The sequence below is a fragment of the Coloeus monedula genome (assembly GCF_965178545.1).
Source record: "Coloeus monedula genome assembly, chromosome: 23".
NCBI lineage: Eukaryota > Metazoa > Chordata > Aves > Passeriformes > Corvidae > Coloeus > Coloeus monedula.
Genome location: NC_138803.1, coordinates 1,732,412 through 1,747,914, shown reverse-complemented (window position 1 = coordinate 1,747,914; position 15,503 = coordinate 1,732,412). Strand labels below are relative to the sequence as shown.

The following is a 15,503-nucleotide window of genomic DNA, read 5'->3' as shown; positions in this document are numbered from 1 at the left end:
CCACCAAACATTAAGTGTTCACATAAAATTTCTATTTCAAATATTGTCCCAGGTTTTTTTTTGCAGACCCAGTAACAATATTCAGTATTAGTTACTGTGGTATTTTACCAGAAGCATTTCACAGCTCTTAAAACAGCCCTGATGATTGGCAGCCTGTAGATACCGAGGAAATTCATAATGCTTTAAGCTCTCTACTGGGTCTTATGCAAATTAGAGAAAAAATCAAAGCACCATGTGTCCTAATTTTCAAGAAACAGACGAATTTCAGGTAGTTCTGATGGTAATTAGGGGGATTATATTTGGAGTTTTCACTGGCAGACATATATGAAAAAAATAAATGAGCAGTGTTTTTGCCCAGGTTGTCACCTGAATTTGTTGCTTTGGAAGCTCCAGTTCTGAATAGCAGCCTTTGAACAATACTGGGTTAAACCATCTGTCTGCAGACTGTGTTACATCAGTTTTATTTCCCTTTCCAGTTACTTTGAAGCCATGTTCCGTTCCTTCATGCCAGAAGATGGGCAAGTGAACATTTCTATAGGTGAAATGGTTCCCAGCAAGCAAGCATTCGAGTCCATGCTTAGATACATCTATTACGGAGAAGTGAACATGCCTCCTGAAGACTCCCTGTATCCTTAAATTCGAAGGAATTGAAGGATCTGTCTCAGTGCATGTCCAGCAGGTCACCTTCCTTTTGCTTTGGATTGCCTGGCACAGACTGGGAGGATGTTCTCTCAGGGGGCACCAGCAGGCTCTGCACTTCCACTCCTCGCATGGATTTGTTTGCCATCAGTGCTCTCACCTGCTCTTTCTGGTTTATTCCTCAATGGGATGAACAGATACCTCTTTGCAGCACCTTACTACTATGGCTTCTCCAACAACAGACTCCAAGCCTACTGTAAGCAGAACCTGGAAATGAATGTCACAGTGGAGAATGTGCTCCAGGTAATTGTCCCCAAGCACTTTAATTAGTCACTTAGAGGAAAGCCAAGGGGTCTGGTCAAGTGGGTACCCCCAGTGCCAGGTCACTGAGACTGCCCAGACCCTTCCAGTGGCAGTGTGATGACTTGTGTGGGAGCCCAGCCTTCAACAGCATTGTTCCTTACCTGGTACTGTGTTGCTTGTGTTCCTGTGCTGCAGGGTTCAGCAGGTGCTGCTCACCTGGCTTCTCCTGAACTCTCATCCCCTGTTACAGAACTGTTTCTAAAGGTCTTTTTTAGATGACCACGTGCTCAGCACTCAACTGTAAACCCTTTTTGGCAGACATTTGTTCCAGGGCAAATGATGGTCTGCAGGTGATAGACATTAGTCTTGTTTTATCAGTGATGCTGACAGGATCTGGCAGTGGGGTTTGAGCTAACAAAAGATATTGTGTGGTAAGAAAGCTCCCAGTGTCAATGCCAGCTTCCAGGCAGGCAGCCTGAACATCTGCAGCATGAGCAGAAGCAATTCCTGCTGATTAGCTCTTGAGGACTCCATACATTTTAAATCCAAGGCTTATTTTTGAGTAGTTCAGAAAAGATGCAGTTTGTAATGCAAAATGGAGATGTTCCCTAGCTAAGAGGAGTTACCTGCTCTGGGTCAGGACTGTTTGTGCATCTGAGCTGTGCAGAAGGGAAATCACATTTTTGCTCCTGCTCTAGATTTTAGAGGCAGCTGATAAGACCCAGGCCCTGGACATGAAGAGGCACTGTCTGCACATCATCGTTCACCAGTTCACCAAGGTTGGTTGCATCTTTTCTGTGGCTTTTGAGAGCTGCTGTCCTCTGTCACTGCCTTGGTTAAAGACATGTTAATATAGAAATCAGTGTAGTTCTTCCTCATTTGAGAGGAAGCTGAGAGCTGGCTGCATGTTACTGACACTCGCTGACAGGACTGCTAAGCACGCTTCTCACACCAAAGTAAATGGAAGACTAGAACAAGCTAGTCTAGAAATGTGAAGCCCTTCCAAGCCAGAGGTTACCCAAAGTTGCTTCCATTTCCAGTTGTTCCAACTGTTAATTTTGTGCCATGCCCTCGTTGGATTCCTATGTGTATAGCAGGGTGAATTTGTTGTATGTTGAGGGCACAAATCTCTCCCTCACTAGCAGTTATCAGTGTGCTACTCATATTTCCCTTCAACTATTCTCTGCCATACATATTATATTGTCATGTGCTCTAAAACAAATTACCATGTCCTGGCTGGGCTCTCTGTGATTTCCGTGTTCAGCAGTTGGACTCTATGGTCCTAGAGGTCTTTCCCAATCTTAACAATCCTGTAGTTCTGTTTTGATGGGATTATGCATTAGTGGCAGGAAAGGTCAAGATACTTTGTGCTGATACTCCTGTCCTCACTCGAGAGAATAAGGATATTGTCATTTAATTGTTCCTATGAGATGTGATTGATCCCTCCATGAGAGTTCCCCAGCATGTCATCAGTTCATCCCTCAACTCATTAGCATTGCTGAAATAGGTAGATAAATCATAGGAATTGGGATTTCTGGATGCTACACACATACTGGTAATAATTCCCTAGTTAATATTCAAGTAGCTCACTCTCCTTTGTATATTTAAACTCACAATCCTCCTGGGGAAAAAGAGCACTGCTATGTCCCATTAGTGTCTGGAGAGGAGACAGGACGGTGTTCAGGCTCTTCATTAAATGCCAAAGTTGCTGGAGCGTGACACATTTTACATTCAGAAATAACTGAAAATGCATAAAAAGCATTGAGAGGGGAGCCAGCATCCAGGAATCACTCCCAGAGGAGAGTCCACAGTGTGAGGTTGCAGCCCCTGCGTTCATCCTCTGTTTTCTTCTGGCCCCTTGAGTCCTGCGGAGCAGCTCGGTTCAGCAGGGACGGGGAATGGTCCCACTGCAGGGTACGGGACATCCCTGGGGTTGGGGTCAGTGCCTTGCAGCAGCTGAGGGCTGAAATATCACAGTATCACTTCCCAGTGGAGGCCACAGGAAGACAAAGAGGTGTGATTCTCCCCAGAACATACAGAGGGAAATGGACATTGCAACACTGGGAGGCAGCAATGGGAGCTGGAGGGCGTTCCTCAGCTGTACTTCCTCACCAGGATGTGGGGAAATGTTTTATATTTAAACTGTTGACTGGTAGAACAGTGTTCATCAAAACGTGGCTGGAAGACTGTCAAGCAGATGTGCATGGAGAAATCTCAATTATGCAATGTTTTCCCTTGGACTGAGAGGCCTCAGTGTGTGATTCTTGGCCTGGGCTGGGTGACTCAGTGTGCCTGGGCACGGACACTCTCTGCTCTGCTCCTGGGCCAGCCACGGGCTCTGAGGGGGATTTGTTCTCGGGCACAAGCCCGGTGGGTCACCAGGGCTCAGGCAGGCCACGTCTCTGGCTGTGGGATCCCCTGTTCTTCCAGTAACTTAACACCGTTCTGGATTTGGACTGTTAAGGAGTTTTCCTCACAGCAGGAACATTACTGAAGAGCTGTTTCCCAGAGGTTCACTGCTTTGGGCAATGTGTTTACAGGCTCTTGTGTGTCAGTGTTGTGCAAAAGCCCTAATAAACCTGCTGTTGTGACGTGTTTGTAGTGACACCCTGATCTGTTCCGCAGTGCGTGCCTGGGCTGGGGGCAGGATCCCACCAGTGCTAAGGGGGTCTCTCTCCCTCCCTGCCAGTCCTGGCAGATCCTTAGACTGGGGATATTGCTACAAGCACGTCCTGAGCCCTTTCTGAAAGCATCCTCAGCTATTTCCTTCCTGGCCTTCAAAGGTTGCTCAGGACATCGTTATTGTTTATCCCAGTGCAGCTCCCTAGAGCCAGGTGATAATCTCAGTTCAGGTGAGGCGGGTGGGTGAGTGGGGCACAGTCTGCCTGGAGGCTGGGTGTGTGTTAGTGCCTCTAGACAGAGGGATTACTGGCTCCTTACCGTGAGGTTGTGGAGAAGGGAGGAATGTGTAGAGCTCCTTTTTGCTAACAGTTGAGCTTCTGACCAGTCCAAAAGCATGCAGTTTGTTGTAGATTCTCATCTATCTGATGTGGTGGAGGTTTTTGTTGGCAACTGCTCCAGTGACCTGCTTTGACTGCAGGAGGAATGCCAGCAGAACCAGCATGGACACTGAGAAGAGCTTTTCCTCAGGAGCACAGCAGCAAAGAGATCCAGCCCTGAATCACATTTTCGGTGCAAAAACACAGATCTCAGAGCTCAGGCTGTGCTGGTGTCCAGCATTGCTCTTAGGAGAGTGCTCAGTCAGTGTCCTGTAGCAGTGGGGCTGTCAGTACCAACAGAGGGGCAGCTCTGGGGGCAGATTCCTGCTGCTCTCCACTCCCAGCAGTCTGAATTTGGTTCTAAGCCCCGACTGGAGCCCCGTGGTCTGTTCCCTGCAGCCCAGCCCCACAGCTGGGATCTCGCACCATCTGTGCCCAGCCTGACTTGCTGTGGGATGCCCAAGGGTAAAAGGGTAATACATGAGCTGTGATTTTGGGAGGGTTTTAATTTCTTCCTGTTTTTTCTGTTTTGTTTTCCTTGAAGGTCTCCAAGTTGCCAAATCTCCGCTCGCTCAGTCAGCTCCTCCTCCTTGACATCATAGATTCTTTAGCTACCCACATCTCAGACAAGCAGTGCGCGGAGCTGAGCGCAGACATATGACATGCCTTGGTAATCCACCTTCTCATTTGTTCCTCAAAAACACTGGCACTGTAGAACTGGCTCTCTGGTTTACTGTTACGTGTTGAGCAGCTCAGTGTCTGCACTCTGCAGCAGCCCTGGAGGAACAGGAACAGCTGAGGTGCTCTCTCTGGATTTGCTGCGTTTGTACCTTTGTGCAGCGTTTGGACTTTGTTACATTTGTTACCCAAATGTAGACTTGAAATCATTGCAGGCAGGCATGAATTGATTCCACATGGTTTGGGGAGTTACTACGTTAATAATTAAGTCCATTAGTACTTTCATACTGTAAAATCAAGCAGTCATGAGTAAGAGTCACTAATCCTTTGAAACACAATATTTAAAGAATACTATTTAAAGAGCTTCAGCTGACCCAGCCCAGGGGCTGTAAGGGGAAGTCAGAACAAAACTGGGAACAAGAGCACGTGGTGTTCACAGGGGGACTGGCCCTTGGACCAGAATGCAGTGACTTTTCAGAGACTCCATGGTGTGGATTGACAGATAAGCCCCTGTGCAACTGCCTGGATTGGTGGGCTGTGGGAATCCAGACCTATGCTCTGCAGCAGGTCAGACTAGAAGATTACAGCAGTCCTCTCTGGCCATCAAATCCATTAATCCTGTCTTGCTAAGCCTTTCTAAATCTATTTATTAATAAAGAATTAACTTCTCCTGGCATTTCATGATTGACTTGGATTTCATTTTGGAAAAAAATTAAGCAAAAAACGTTCTGTGCTTGATGAAGGTCACATTGTTAAAAATAAGTGTGTTACATCTTGTTACTAATTTTATATTGAAGTGTCTCTGTGAGCCCTTGCCTTTGCAGGAAGGTGAATGAAGGCAGAGTGCCCTTCCCAGCCCATACAGGAGCAGCTACTGTTCCCTCCCCTTGCAGCCCCCAGCTCTGTGCTGGGTGCTTTCCACATTGCAGAGTGGAGAGGAGAGTGGTGTTGGTAGTGTCTGGTGGTGGAACTGTCCCAGCCCTGCCCAGAGCCCTTGGGGCTGCCCCAGGAGGGAGTGACAAGCAGGGAATCAAAACCTTGTCCTGCTCCAGCTGCAGGGGCTGCTTCCTGCTTGTCTGGAGCTGGAGTGGTGCAGGATCCCTGCCGAGACATGCAGCTCCCAGCCCTTACATTCCCACCTTTGCAGCCATGATTTGCATTCAGTGAAGTGTTCCTGGAACAGTTGTAGGCTCCTCGTCAGCATCCCATAGTCTGACACACCTGCCCGTGCTGCAGTGTGCCCAGGGTATTGCAGTCTGTGCAATGGAGAATGTGTCACGTATTTCATCCAAGGGAAGTGCTCTAGGGACCACCCCGTCTGTCTCCCTGGTGGCTTGCTCAGGTGAGTCAGACCAGAGGTGACAGGTGCTTCTGAGAGCCAAGGGCACCTTTTAAAACAGAGGGATTGTTTCCAGATGCCTCATAGATAGTGGAGTCTCATAGCAGAGGTCATGTTAATTGTACTGACAGGATCTGTGTTCCCTGGGAAACCAGACTGGCAGCTGGAGAAAGGTTCTACACTGCACCTTGTAACAGCACTACAGTTTATTTCCAGTAATGCTGATCCACTAGAGGACACCCATTGCCCAGGGAAGCCTCATTCTCTCAGGCTGAACAGGTTGGTTTCAACCATGCCACACCAGAAATAACTCACAAGTGGGCTCTTTAAATCCTGAGCCCACTTGTGAGGAAATGCATGATCTCTGCACCCTCGGAGTGGGCACTGTGGGGTCTTGGCTTTGGGGGTGGTTTGGGCTCAGTCATGGCTGTAGAGACCACAGTGCTGGGTTAGAGATTTAGTGTGTGAAAACTTGTAGCCCATTGTGATTTGCTTCTGGGCTGCTGTTGTGCAGAGTGCCAGGACCGTGCACCTCTCTGAGAGGACACCAGAGTTTCCCAGGAGATCGCAGGATGGGAGGTGTTGCAGGGGCCTCACACACTGTGGGGTACACATGAGCTTCCCAGGGCAGTTAGGTGGTGTTGTTATCACCACCTCATTATCATTATGGCCAGCAGGCTCCCAGGATGTTCCTGCAGCCTTGGGCAGTTTTGTACTGGACTTTGTGCAGTCATATCCCTGCATTTGATAAGGAATAAGAAACATTGTGGCTGTCCAGCTTTGTCTTATTCCTACAGTCTCTGCCCTTCGGATTGCTGGTGGGAGAGCAGGAGCGCCCCTTTCCTCCAACCCAGTGCGAGCTCCAGGGTAGTGGCAAAAAGCAAGGTGGAGGAGCAATGCCCAGCTCCTCTGGAGCAGCAGCTCAGGGCACTGGAGCCAGGAGGTTCCAGCTTTGCCACACTGCACCAGCTCCCCATGTCCCCGCTGCCACACGGGACCTGCGGCAGCTGGGCAGGAGCCGAGCAAGGAGCAGTGTGGATCGGGGCCAGGAGCTGCTCCAGCCCTGCAGGCACTAAGGCCAAGCCCATCCCACCAGTGCCAGCACCACCAGGAGTGCTCAGAGCAGGGCTGGCAGCGGGGCAGGGAGTCACTCTAAGGTGGCCCGTGGCTCACTGGGAACAGGAAAAACACAGAGAAAAAATTACACATTTTAATAAGGAAATGTGCAGTGCGAGGGACGCACCGAGGTCCTGCCAGCAGGAGCACCGGCGGAGGGAGCAGAGCCCGGGCTGCCTCACGCCTCAGCTTCCCCCAAGCCCAGGATCTTCTTGACGTAGTTCTGGACGTTGACGTGGAGCTGGGGGGCCGTGGCAGAGAAGGTCTCCATGGCCAGGGCCCGTGTGGCCTCGGAGCCGCCCCACATGGCGCGGTACAGGGGCAGCGTGTACTTCTGCTTGCCCTGCGGAGACACAGCGGGTCACCGCCCAGACTCCGCCCGGTCCCAGCGGCGACGCCCCCCATTCCCCGTCCCCAGCATGATGCTTCCAGCATCGCCCTGCTCTTAGCCAGGCACAGAGCACATGGGAATGGCACAGGCTGGAGCATGTTGCCGTGGGCAGCCCTTGGCACTGCAGCACCTGGAGAGGGGAGAACACCTGGACCTTGGAGAAGGAGCAGACCCTGATAAGTTCATGAAGTTCAACAAGGCCAAGTGCAGGGTCCTGCACCTGGGTCAGTACAGGATGGATGGAGGGATGGAGAGCAGCCCTTCAGAGAAGGACTTAGGTGACAAATTGGACATGACCTGGCCATGTGCTCTCCCAGCCTGGAAAGCCAACTGTGTCCTAGGCTCAACCCCAGTAGTGGGGGCAGCAGGTGAGGGGGAGATTCTGCCCTCTCCTCTGCTCCCGTAAGACCCCAACACTGCAGCACTGCATCCAGCTTGGGAGTCTCCAGCACATGGACAGAGCAGGTCCAGAGGAGTCCATGGAGATGCTCTGAGGGCTGGAGCCTCTCTGCTCTGGAGCCAGGCTGGGAGAGCTGGGGGTGTTCACCTGGAGAAGAAAAGGCTCCAAGGAGACCTTAGAGGCCCTTCCGATGCCAAGAGAGCTGGAGAGGGACTTTGGAGTGACAGCACAAGGGGGAATGGCTTCCCACTGCCAGAGGGCAGGGTTAGATGGGATATTGAGAAGAAATTCTTCCCTGTGAGGGTGGTGAGGCCCTGGCACATCCCTGGAAGTGTTCAAGGCCAAGTTGGAAGGGGCTTGGAGCAACCTGGTCTAGTGGAAGGTGTCCCTGCCCACGGCAGGGGGTGGAATAAGATGAGCTTTAAGGTCCCTTCCAACCCAAACCATCCTGTGGGATTATCAAAAGCAAGAGCCAACCCCTGTCTCTCTGGCACTGAAGGCCCTGTGCCCCATGCCCTTCCCTCCCCACTGGCATGCTGCTGGGCACAGCCACCACTGCTCAGGGACAAACCTGGCTGTGCAGGAAGTCCTTGACTTTGCTGTACTCTGCCTCCAGGTTGTTCTTGAGGACGATCTGGCACCAGCGCAGCCGCAGCTCAGCGTTCTGGGACGTGGAGATCTTAGGGTACATCTTGCTGAGCCTTTTCACATTGCCTGTGAGAGGGGAGTGGTCACCATCCCCCACGGGGCTGTGACCCAGCTCCCAGCCCCTGCTCCCAGAGAACCCTGTGAGTCCATCCCAGCTGTGCTGCGAATTCTCTGGGATCCTCCCAGCCTCGGGTCAGCCCTGACCCCTGCCCAAGCACCCTCCACCCCCAGCTCTGGAGCACCCCAGGTACTTGCTGGCTCTGGGCAGAACGGTGCCTGTGTTGGGCCTTCCAGGCTGGGCAGCCCTGCAGGGCCACGTGCTGGTGGCTTGGGGTGCCAGCACAAAGTGGGGGGAGATTCCTCAGCAAAGAGGGCAAGGAGAGTGGCAGTGACATGGGGACACAACAGCCCAGCAGAGCCAGCCTGGGGACAGCAGGACTGCACATGTTCCCATAAATCCAGGGACATGCTTCCCCTGGCTCTCCATCCCCCACCACACTGACCAAGGCCTCCCTGGCACCAGGACCCACAGAGAGGGGCTGATGGGCACACACCCGTGTGTCCCCCTGATGTGCCCTCAGGTCCCCAGCCAACTGGCTGGACTGGGGCATGTCACCCTGTGTCTCCTCTGGGCACCAGAGCCCTGGGAGTGACCTGGCCCTCACCTTCAGGCAGAGGGGATTTCTGCAGGACCTGATCCAGGAAATAGACCAGCTGGTACGTCCTCCAGCCCGTGATGTCCACGGCTTCGATCACCTCCATGTTCAAGCCGTCGGCTGCCCAGAGCTCTGCCAGCTCATCCGCTGGTCTCATCAGCTGCTGCCCCGGTGACAGGTCAGGCAGGTAGGGCGGCCAGCCCGGCGTGTTCAGCCAGCGGTCAAACTCAAACCCTGCAGCAAGGCAGGAGGGAGAGCTGGGAGCAGATCCCTGAGCCCCACACCAGGTGCTGCTGCCCAGACCTCCCACTGCCTTCTCCCAGTGCCATCAAACCTGCCCAAGGACGGTGACCACCACAAACTAATGGGGTGAGGCCGTTCAGACACACGGGCTCAGGGTGTGCTTGTGGGCAGCAGCCCCACCGCCACCCGCTCAGCGGGATGAGCTGGCTCCAGCAGGGAAAGCTCCTGCCAAGCCTGGATCTCCTGCAAGGCTGGGCCAAGCCCAGAGTGCTGGCTGGGCCTGATCCCAGTGCTCACCAGACTCACCAGGCTGAGTCATGGACACCCTATGAAACAGCACCCAAGTGCAGAGCAGGGACTGGGTTTGGATGGAAAAAAATCAGGCTGAGCCAGCACGTGCCCAAGCCTGGGCCTGATCCCAGCTGGCCACTGCCATGCCTCCTCCGACAGAGCTGGGCCAGCAGCAGCAGCATCTCCAGTAAAACACACAAACCAATGTGCAAAGGCTCCAGGGGATATGGGTGGCTCTGACACCTGTGGGTGCGGGGCTGCAAAGTGGCAGCCCCTGTTCCCTGGCCAGGATGGTGCTGTGCTGACCTGGGATGGAGTCCACGCCTTTCTCCTTCAGCTCCGGGAAGTACTCCAGGAAGAACCCGAGGGTGTCATCTGCAGTGATGCTCTGGAACTTGAACCTGTTCACGTAGGCCTGCGGGGACGGATGGGGCTGGTGCCAGACGCTGTCACCCCAGCAGTGCTGCCCAGCCTTCTGTGTGCTCCACCTCATGGGGGAGCCCATTCCAGCCCCTGTTCCCTACAGGGGCTGCCCAGCCCCCTGCATCCCCAGGGATACCCCTCAACATTCCCAGCACCTGCTGCTAGCACAAGGCCATGCTCTGCCCTCATGTCATTTCCTTATTAACATTCCTGTTTCCCACCTCTTCTTCCTCTCCCCAGCCACTTTCTCAGCCTGTCCTTCCCAGGGTGCTGCTGTGCCCCGGCCTCCTGCCATGGCATTTTGGATAACTTTGCAGCTCACACTCACCTGGAGGAAGGCATCAAACTTGCTCTGGTTGCCCACAAGATGAGCCAAGTAGCTAACGAAGCAGTACCCCTTCTCGTAGGGCGTTTCATTGTACGTGTCATCGGGATTGACACCTAGAAAAAGGCAAAACCCTCAGAAACCCCCTGCCCACCTGCAAAACAACACAGCCCTCGTGTGCACCAAGATTCCCCCTTCTGTGCTGGGCGCAGCCCATCCCATCCCTCCTGCAGCCAGCGTCTCTCCTGGGTCCATCACCCGTGCTGGTGTTATTGCCAGCCATGAGACAGCCCAACTCCCCCCAGCCTGCCCGCCACTGTCCCGCTCCCCTGGGGCCCAGGGACACCCCACAGACCTGGCTCGATCACCACCCGCAGCTTGTTGAGCGGGTGGCCCTCCCCCGTGGTGTCCATGTGCTGGCGCAGGAGGGCCCTTCCCGTGGCAGCCTCCAGGCAGGTGTAGGGCAAACCTGGGCAGAGATAAGCGGAGGCATTCAGGGAGCCCGGCCAGACCCCTGCGCACTGCGGGCACAGCGGGCGCTGCGACGGGAGAGGAACAGCACCAGCAACAGCATCAGAGCTGGGAGAGCAGGGAACCAACACAAGTGGAGTTGGGATGGCAGAGCTGCAGGGAGGCATGGGCAACCCAGCCCTGGACAGTGAGAGATTTTTAGAGCCACTTCAATTCGTATGGATGCAGTAAATGGTGCTGGGAGAACACGAGCTTCTGGACAGGACTCTGTGTCCAGGGGAGAGCTGCAGAAGGATGAGGAAGATAAGGCTGGCCAAGGGCAGTGCCCACATTCCTGGGAGGGGTTGCAGGGATATGTCCATCTCAGAGCAAAGGCTACCAGAAATCACAGACTGGTTTGGGCTAGAAGGAAAATTACACATCATCCTGTTCCACCCTCTGCCACGAGCAGGGACACCTTCCACTAGGCCAGGTGGCTCCGAGCCCCATCCAACCTGGCCTTGGACATTTCCAGGGATGGGGCAGCCACAGCTTCTCTGGGCAGCCTGTGCCAGTGCCTCCCCAAACTCACAGTATCTAATCTAAACCTACTCTTTTTCAGTTTACAGAACCCCACAGGGCCTTGCAGTTGCTGCCCTTCACCTCTTCTGAGATGCAGCGCCGGCTCCATCCCCACCGGCACTCGGAGGGATGCGCTGAGCTGTGGGACACAGACCCCAGACCCACAGAGGGCTCAGCACCCGTGCAAGGGCTCAGCACCCCACAGCCAGGCACAGCCACGCACCGTAGACCTCGGTGGAGATGCGCCTCTGGGCGTACATGGTGAAGCCCTCGTTCAGCCAGAACTCGCCCCACGTGGCATTGGTGACCAAGTTGCCAAACCAGCTGTGGGAGATCTCGTGGATGATGACGTCCACCAAGGAGCGGTCCCCAGCCAGCAGGCACGGCGTGACGAAGGTGAGGCAGGGGTTCTCCATGCCGCCAAAGGGGAAGGAGGGCGGCATGAACAGGATGTCGTACCTGCCAGGGAAGGCTGGGCTCAGACCCCACTCCTCCTGCAGATGGGGCTGGGGACGGAAGGAAACTCTCTCCCTGCCCATGGGGAACCAGATCCTTCAGGAACCTTCCAGCCATACCTGCCCCAAACATAAGGTCCAAAGAGTTTCTCTCCAACCACCAGGAACTCCTCAATCACCCCATCGTACTCCTTCTTGGCAGCCTCGATCAGGCAGGGCTCGGCCCAGACGCGGCTCCTGGCCAAGCACAGAGAAGTTTAACCATTAGGGAACTTTCACCTTGTTGCCTCATCAGACAGAAACTGCACAGGTTTATTCCACAGTAAAATAAAACCCTGCTGATAAGGCATCTAAAGAGGCCAATAGTGCAAACTTCTGTGATTTCTTTCCTTGTCTGAATGTCAAAGGGCTTTTATATGGCTGCAGTGGCAGCCAAGAACTCAAGAAAGCACCAGTCTGTGAGGAAATGTGGGACCCTCCGTGCACAGGGACCCACTGCCCTCATTCACATGAGGGGTGACATGAGCAGAGCTAGGGACCCTCCTGAAGGTGAGGGGACACAGCACCAAGGCTCCTTCTCACTCTCCAGTTCGAGAAGGACCCTCATCCCATGAGCCCACAACCTGGTGACACAGACAGGGACTGACTGTGACAGTGTCTCTGTTCTCCAGAGCCCTGTGGAGCAGGGAGAGGCAGGAGGTGGCTGCCACAGGAGCTTCACCATGCAGCTCCCACAGCTCTGGAACCTTCCTGAGCCCCTTACCTTGGGCCAACATCAGCAGACACAATGTCCCCAACAACCAGAGCAATCAGGTAGGAGGGGATTGGCTGGGACATCTTGAATACAAAGGTGTTGTCCTTCTGCTTCTCCCAGCTCGTGGCACTCATCACAGCCGTGAAGCCCTCAGGGACCTGAACATGTGGATAAAAACATGCATTAGATCCATGGTGTACACAATGGGAGGCCAGCTAAGCCAGCTGGGACACCACAATGTCTGATGGCAAATGCATCCCAGCCTGAAGGTGCCAGGGCCGTGGGCACTGCAGGCTGTGGGGAGGAGAGCAGAGCAGCAACACCCCAAGCTCCCACTCGGGATCCCAGTTGCATCTCTGCAATACTAGGATACCTGGAGCTGCCCCAGGTGCTCCTGGAGCTACCAGGAGATAAGGAAATGCTGGAGCTGCAGGTGTGGAAGGGCAGAGGATGCAGATCCCTCAGCTGCTGGCTCCCCTCCCAATTCTTGCACAACAACTCATTTTTCCTGTTCCCAAGCCAACGTTGAACCCATGGCCAATCCACCAGCCTGGGCTGAGCCCAGAGAGACTGATCCAGTGTCCCCATCCCAAACACAGGGTGGGCCCCGTGATGCCCCAGAGAATACAGTTTCCTTGGTACAGAGCATCACCCCAGAGCTCAGTAACAGCCCCATCTCCTGGGAAAGCAAAATAAATCAATCCTGGCATCACCAGCTGATGCCACCATGTGCCACTGGCACCAGCTTGGTGTCACACCAGTAAGCAGCTCCCCTTGCCCCCAGCAGGCTGGCACGCCGTGGCGGCCCAGTGCCGGTGCCCACACGCAGAAAAGGGGGGAATCTGGATTATTTAGTGCCATCTTTGGGGATTAGCAGCTGCTCCTTCCTGGAAGTTTGGCAGCCCCAGAACTGCCACCAGGACACAGCATGGCCCAGCATCACCACCCTCCTCCAGCTGTTTCCCCCCAAACTCAGCTCCTCCTGCTACAAATGCCAGGAGCTCTGGGCAGGATGGCCAGGCCAGCGCATGCACCCGCTCCCGGGCACCAGCACTGCAATCCCTGCCCTCTGGCAGTGGAAAACCATTGCTCCTTGTCCTGTCACTCCAGATCCTTGTCCAAAGTCCCTCTCCAGCTCTCTTGGAGCCCCTTTAAGCACTGAAAGGGGCTCACAGGTCTCCTTGGAGCCTTCTCTTCTCCAGGTGAACACCCCCAGCTCTCCCAGCCTGGCTCCAGAGCAGAGGTGCTCCAGCCCTTGGATCATCTCCATGGCCTCCTCTGGACTTTCTTTCCCAGCAAACTTTGTACTCATGGAGGGTTTTGCACCCACGGGGTGGGAGAGAATGGCTGGGGCAGCTCCTGGAGCTCTGCTTACCTTCACAGTGGCTGAGTAGGTGAACTTGACTGACGGGGTGTCAAAGCAAGGGAAGAAGGACCTGTTGAGGACGGCCTGGCCCTGTGTGTACATGTAGGGCTTCTGCTTCCCCGCCGTCTGCTCAGGGGACAGCCAGCACACCTGGGGAGGGAACAAGACCCCAGTGAGGGGCTGCTTGACCACAGCTGCTCCCTGAAGAGGGAGCTGGAGAGGGGCTCCTCACCCGGGGGTGCTCTGCCCACCCCAGGCCTGGTGTCCCCTGGTTACCCCCGCAGCTCCCCCCGGGTCTGGTGGCCCCCAATCCACACCCAGTGTCCTCCCAGTCCTTGTGTCTCACGGGGCCCGGCGTCCCTTCCATTCACCCGGTCACCCCTCGGGCTCGGTACTTCCTCGCCCCCCTCCTCCCTCCCCGGGCCCGATGTCCCCCAGTGTCCCCCGCCCATCCCGGGCCCGGTGTCTCCCAGGTGTCCTCCCCCGCCCATCCCGGCCCCGCTGTCCCCCCGGTGTCCCCCCGCTCACCCCGGGCCCCTCGCCCGCCTCGTAGTCGATGAGGAGGGTGAGCAGCTGCCCGGCACGGGGCGCCTGGGGCAGGGTGATGTGCAGGGCGCTGCCATAGCTGGCGAAGGGCCGGCTCTCCACGGGCAGCGCCTGCCCGGCCGGGTCCCCGGGCCCGCCCGGCGGCGGCAGCAGCGCGGCGCGGCTCACGGCCAGCGCGGGGTGCGCGTCCAGCCGCAGCTCCGGCCCGCCCGCGTCCCGCTCGCACCGCAGCTCCAGCCGCGCTCGCCCGCGCAGCCGCCCCGCGCCCGCGGCCGCGAAGGACACGCGCAGGTCCAGGTGCAGGTGCCGCAGCGACCACGGGCCCGCGCTGCTGGCGGAGGCCGCGTCCCGCACCGGGGCCCTGTCCCGCACAGGGGCCGCGTCCTGCACCGGGGCCGCCATCGCCGCGCCGGGGCCGGAGCGGGGCCGGGCCGGGGGCGGGGCCGCGCCGGGGGCGGGCGCGGGGCGGTCCCGGGAGCGGGGAATGGAGAGGCGGGGAATCCAGGGGTGGGGGTGGGGGGGATCCATGGGGGAATCCGTCGGGGATCCATGGGTGGGGGGATGGAGGAGGCCCATGAGGAGATCCATGGGTGGGGAATGAAGGGGACCTATGGGGAGATCCCTCGGGGATCCATGGGGGGGGATGAAGAGAAATCTATGGGTGGGATCCATCGGGGATCCATGGGTGGGGAATGGAGGGGCATCTATGGGGTGGATACATGGGTGGGGGATCCATGTCGGGGGGATGGAGGGGACATGGGATGGGATACATGTTACAGGCACGTAGGGGGATCTATGAGGGACCTATGGGGGTTCCAGAGAAAATTCAGGAGGAGGGAGGAATCCATGAGTTGGGCACAATCAAGAGAGATCTGGGGGAAATCGGGATGGGAGGAATT

The 15,503-nt window shown here is 55.7% G+C and overlaps 2 protein-coding genes across 2 annotated transcripts in view; one reads left to right on the top strand and one right to left on the bottom strand.

Moving 5' to 3' along the window:
- The window catches only part of LZTR1 (leucine zipper like post translational regulator 1), a 35,671-nt gene extending 30,393 nt beyond the window's left edge, over positions 1-5,278 (top strand). The window contains exons 17-20 of the mRNA XM_082296317.1: positions 477-626; positions 837-942; positions 1,641-1,721; positions 4,486-5,278. Coding sequence (XP_082152443.1) covers positions 477-626; positions 837-942; positions 1,641-1,721; positions 4,486-4,602 — 454 coding nt within the window. The 3' untranslated portion in view covers positions 4,603-5,278. The remainder of the gene's footprint in view (positions 1-476; positions 627-836; positions 943-1,640; positions 1,722-4,485) is intronic.
- A 1,870-nt stretch (positions 5,279-7,148) lies between these two features.
- Positions 7,149-15,017, bottom strand: RNPEP (arginyl aminopeptidase). Its single transcript, XM_082296369.1, has 11 exons — positions 14,587-15,017; positions 14,068-14,208; positions 12,702-12,850; positions 12,059-12,175; positions 11,707-11,942; positions 10,807-10,920; positions 10,455-10,567; positions 10,010-10,118; positions 9,179-9,403; positions 8,437-8,579; positions 7,149-7,417 (listed from the first exon to the last, which is right to left on the bottom strand). Exons 1-11 carry the CDS (start codon positions 15,004-15,006, stop codon positions 7,253-7,255), a joined length of 1,932 nt encoding a protein of 643 aa, XP_082152495.1. The 5' UTR covers positions 15,007-15,017; the 3' UTR covers positions 7,149-7,252.
- Between the last annotated feature and the right edge of the window lie 486 nt (positions 15,018-15,503).

What these genes read in the sequence shown, in the direction of transcription:
- RNPEP (XM_082296369.1), bottom strand. Translation starts at nt 15,006, where the DNA reads ATGGCGGCCCCGGTGCAGGACGCGGCCCCTGTGCGGGACAGGGCCCCG. An exon ending in CCTACTCAGCCACTGTGAAG is followed by an intron (nt 12,851 to 14,067) that starts GTAAGCAGAGCT and finishes CCACATGTTCAG; the next exon opens with GTCCCTGAGGGCTTCACGGC. An exon ending in GGACCTTATGTTTGGGGCAG is followed by an intron (nt 11,943 to 12,058) that starts GTATGGCTGGAA and finishes CTTCCCTGGCAG; the next exon opens with GTACGACATCCTGTTCATGC.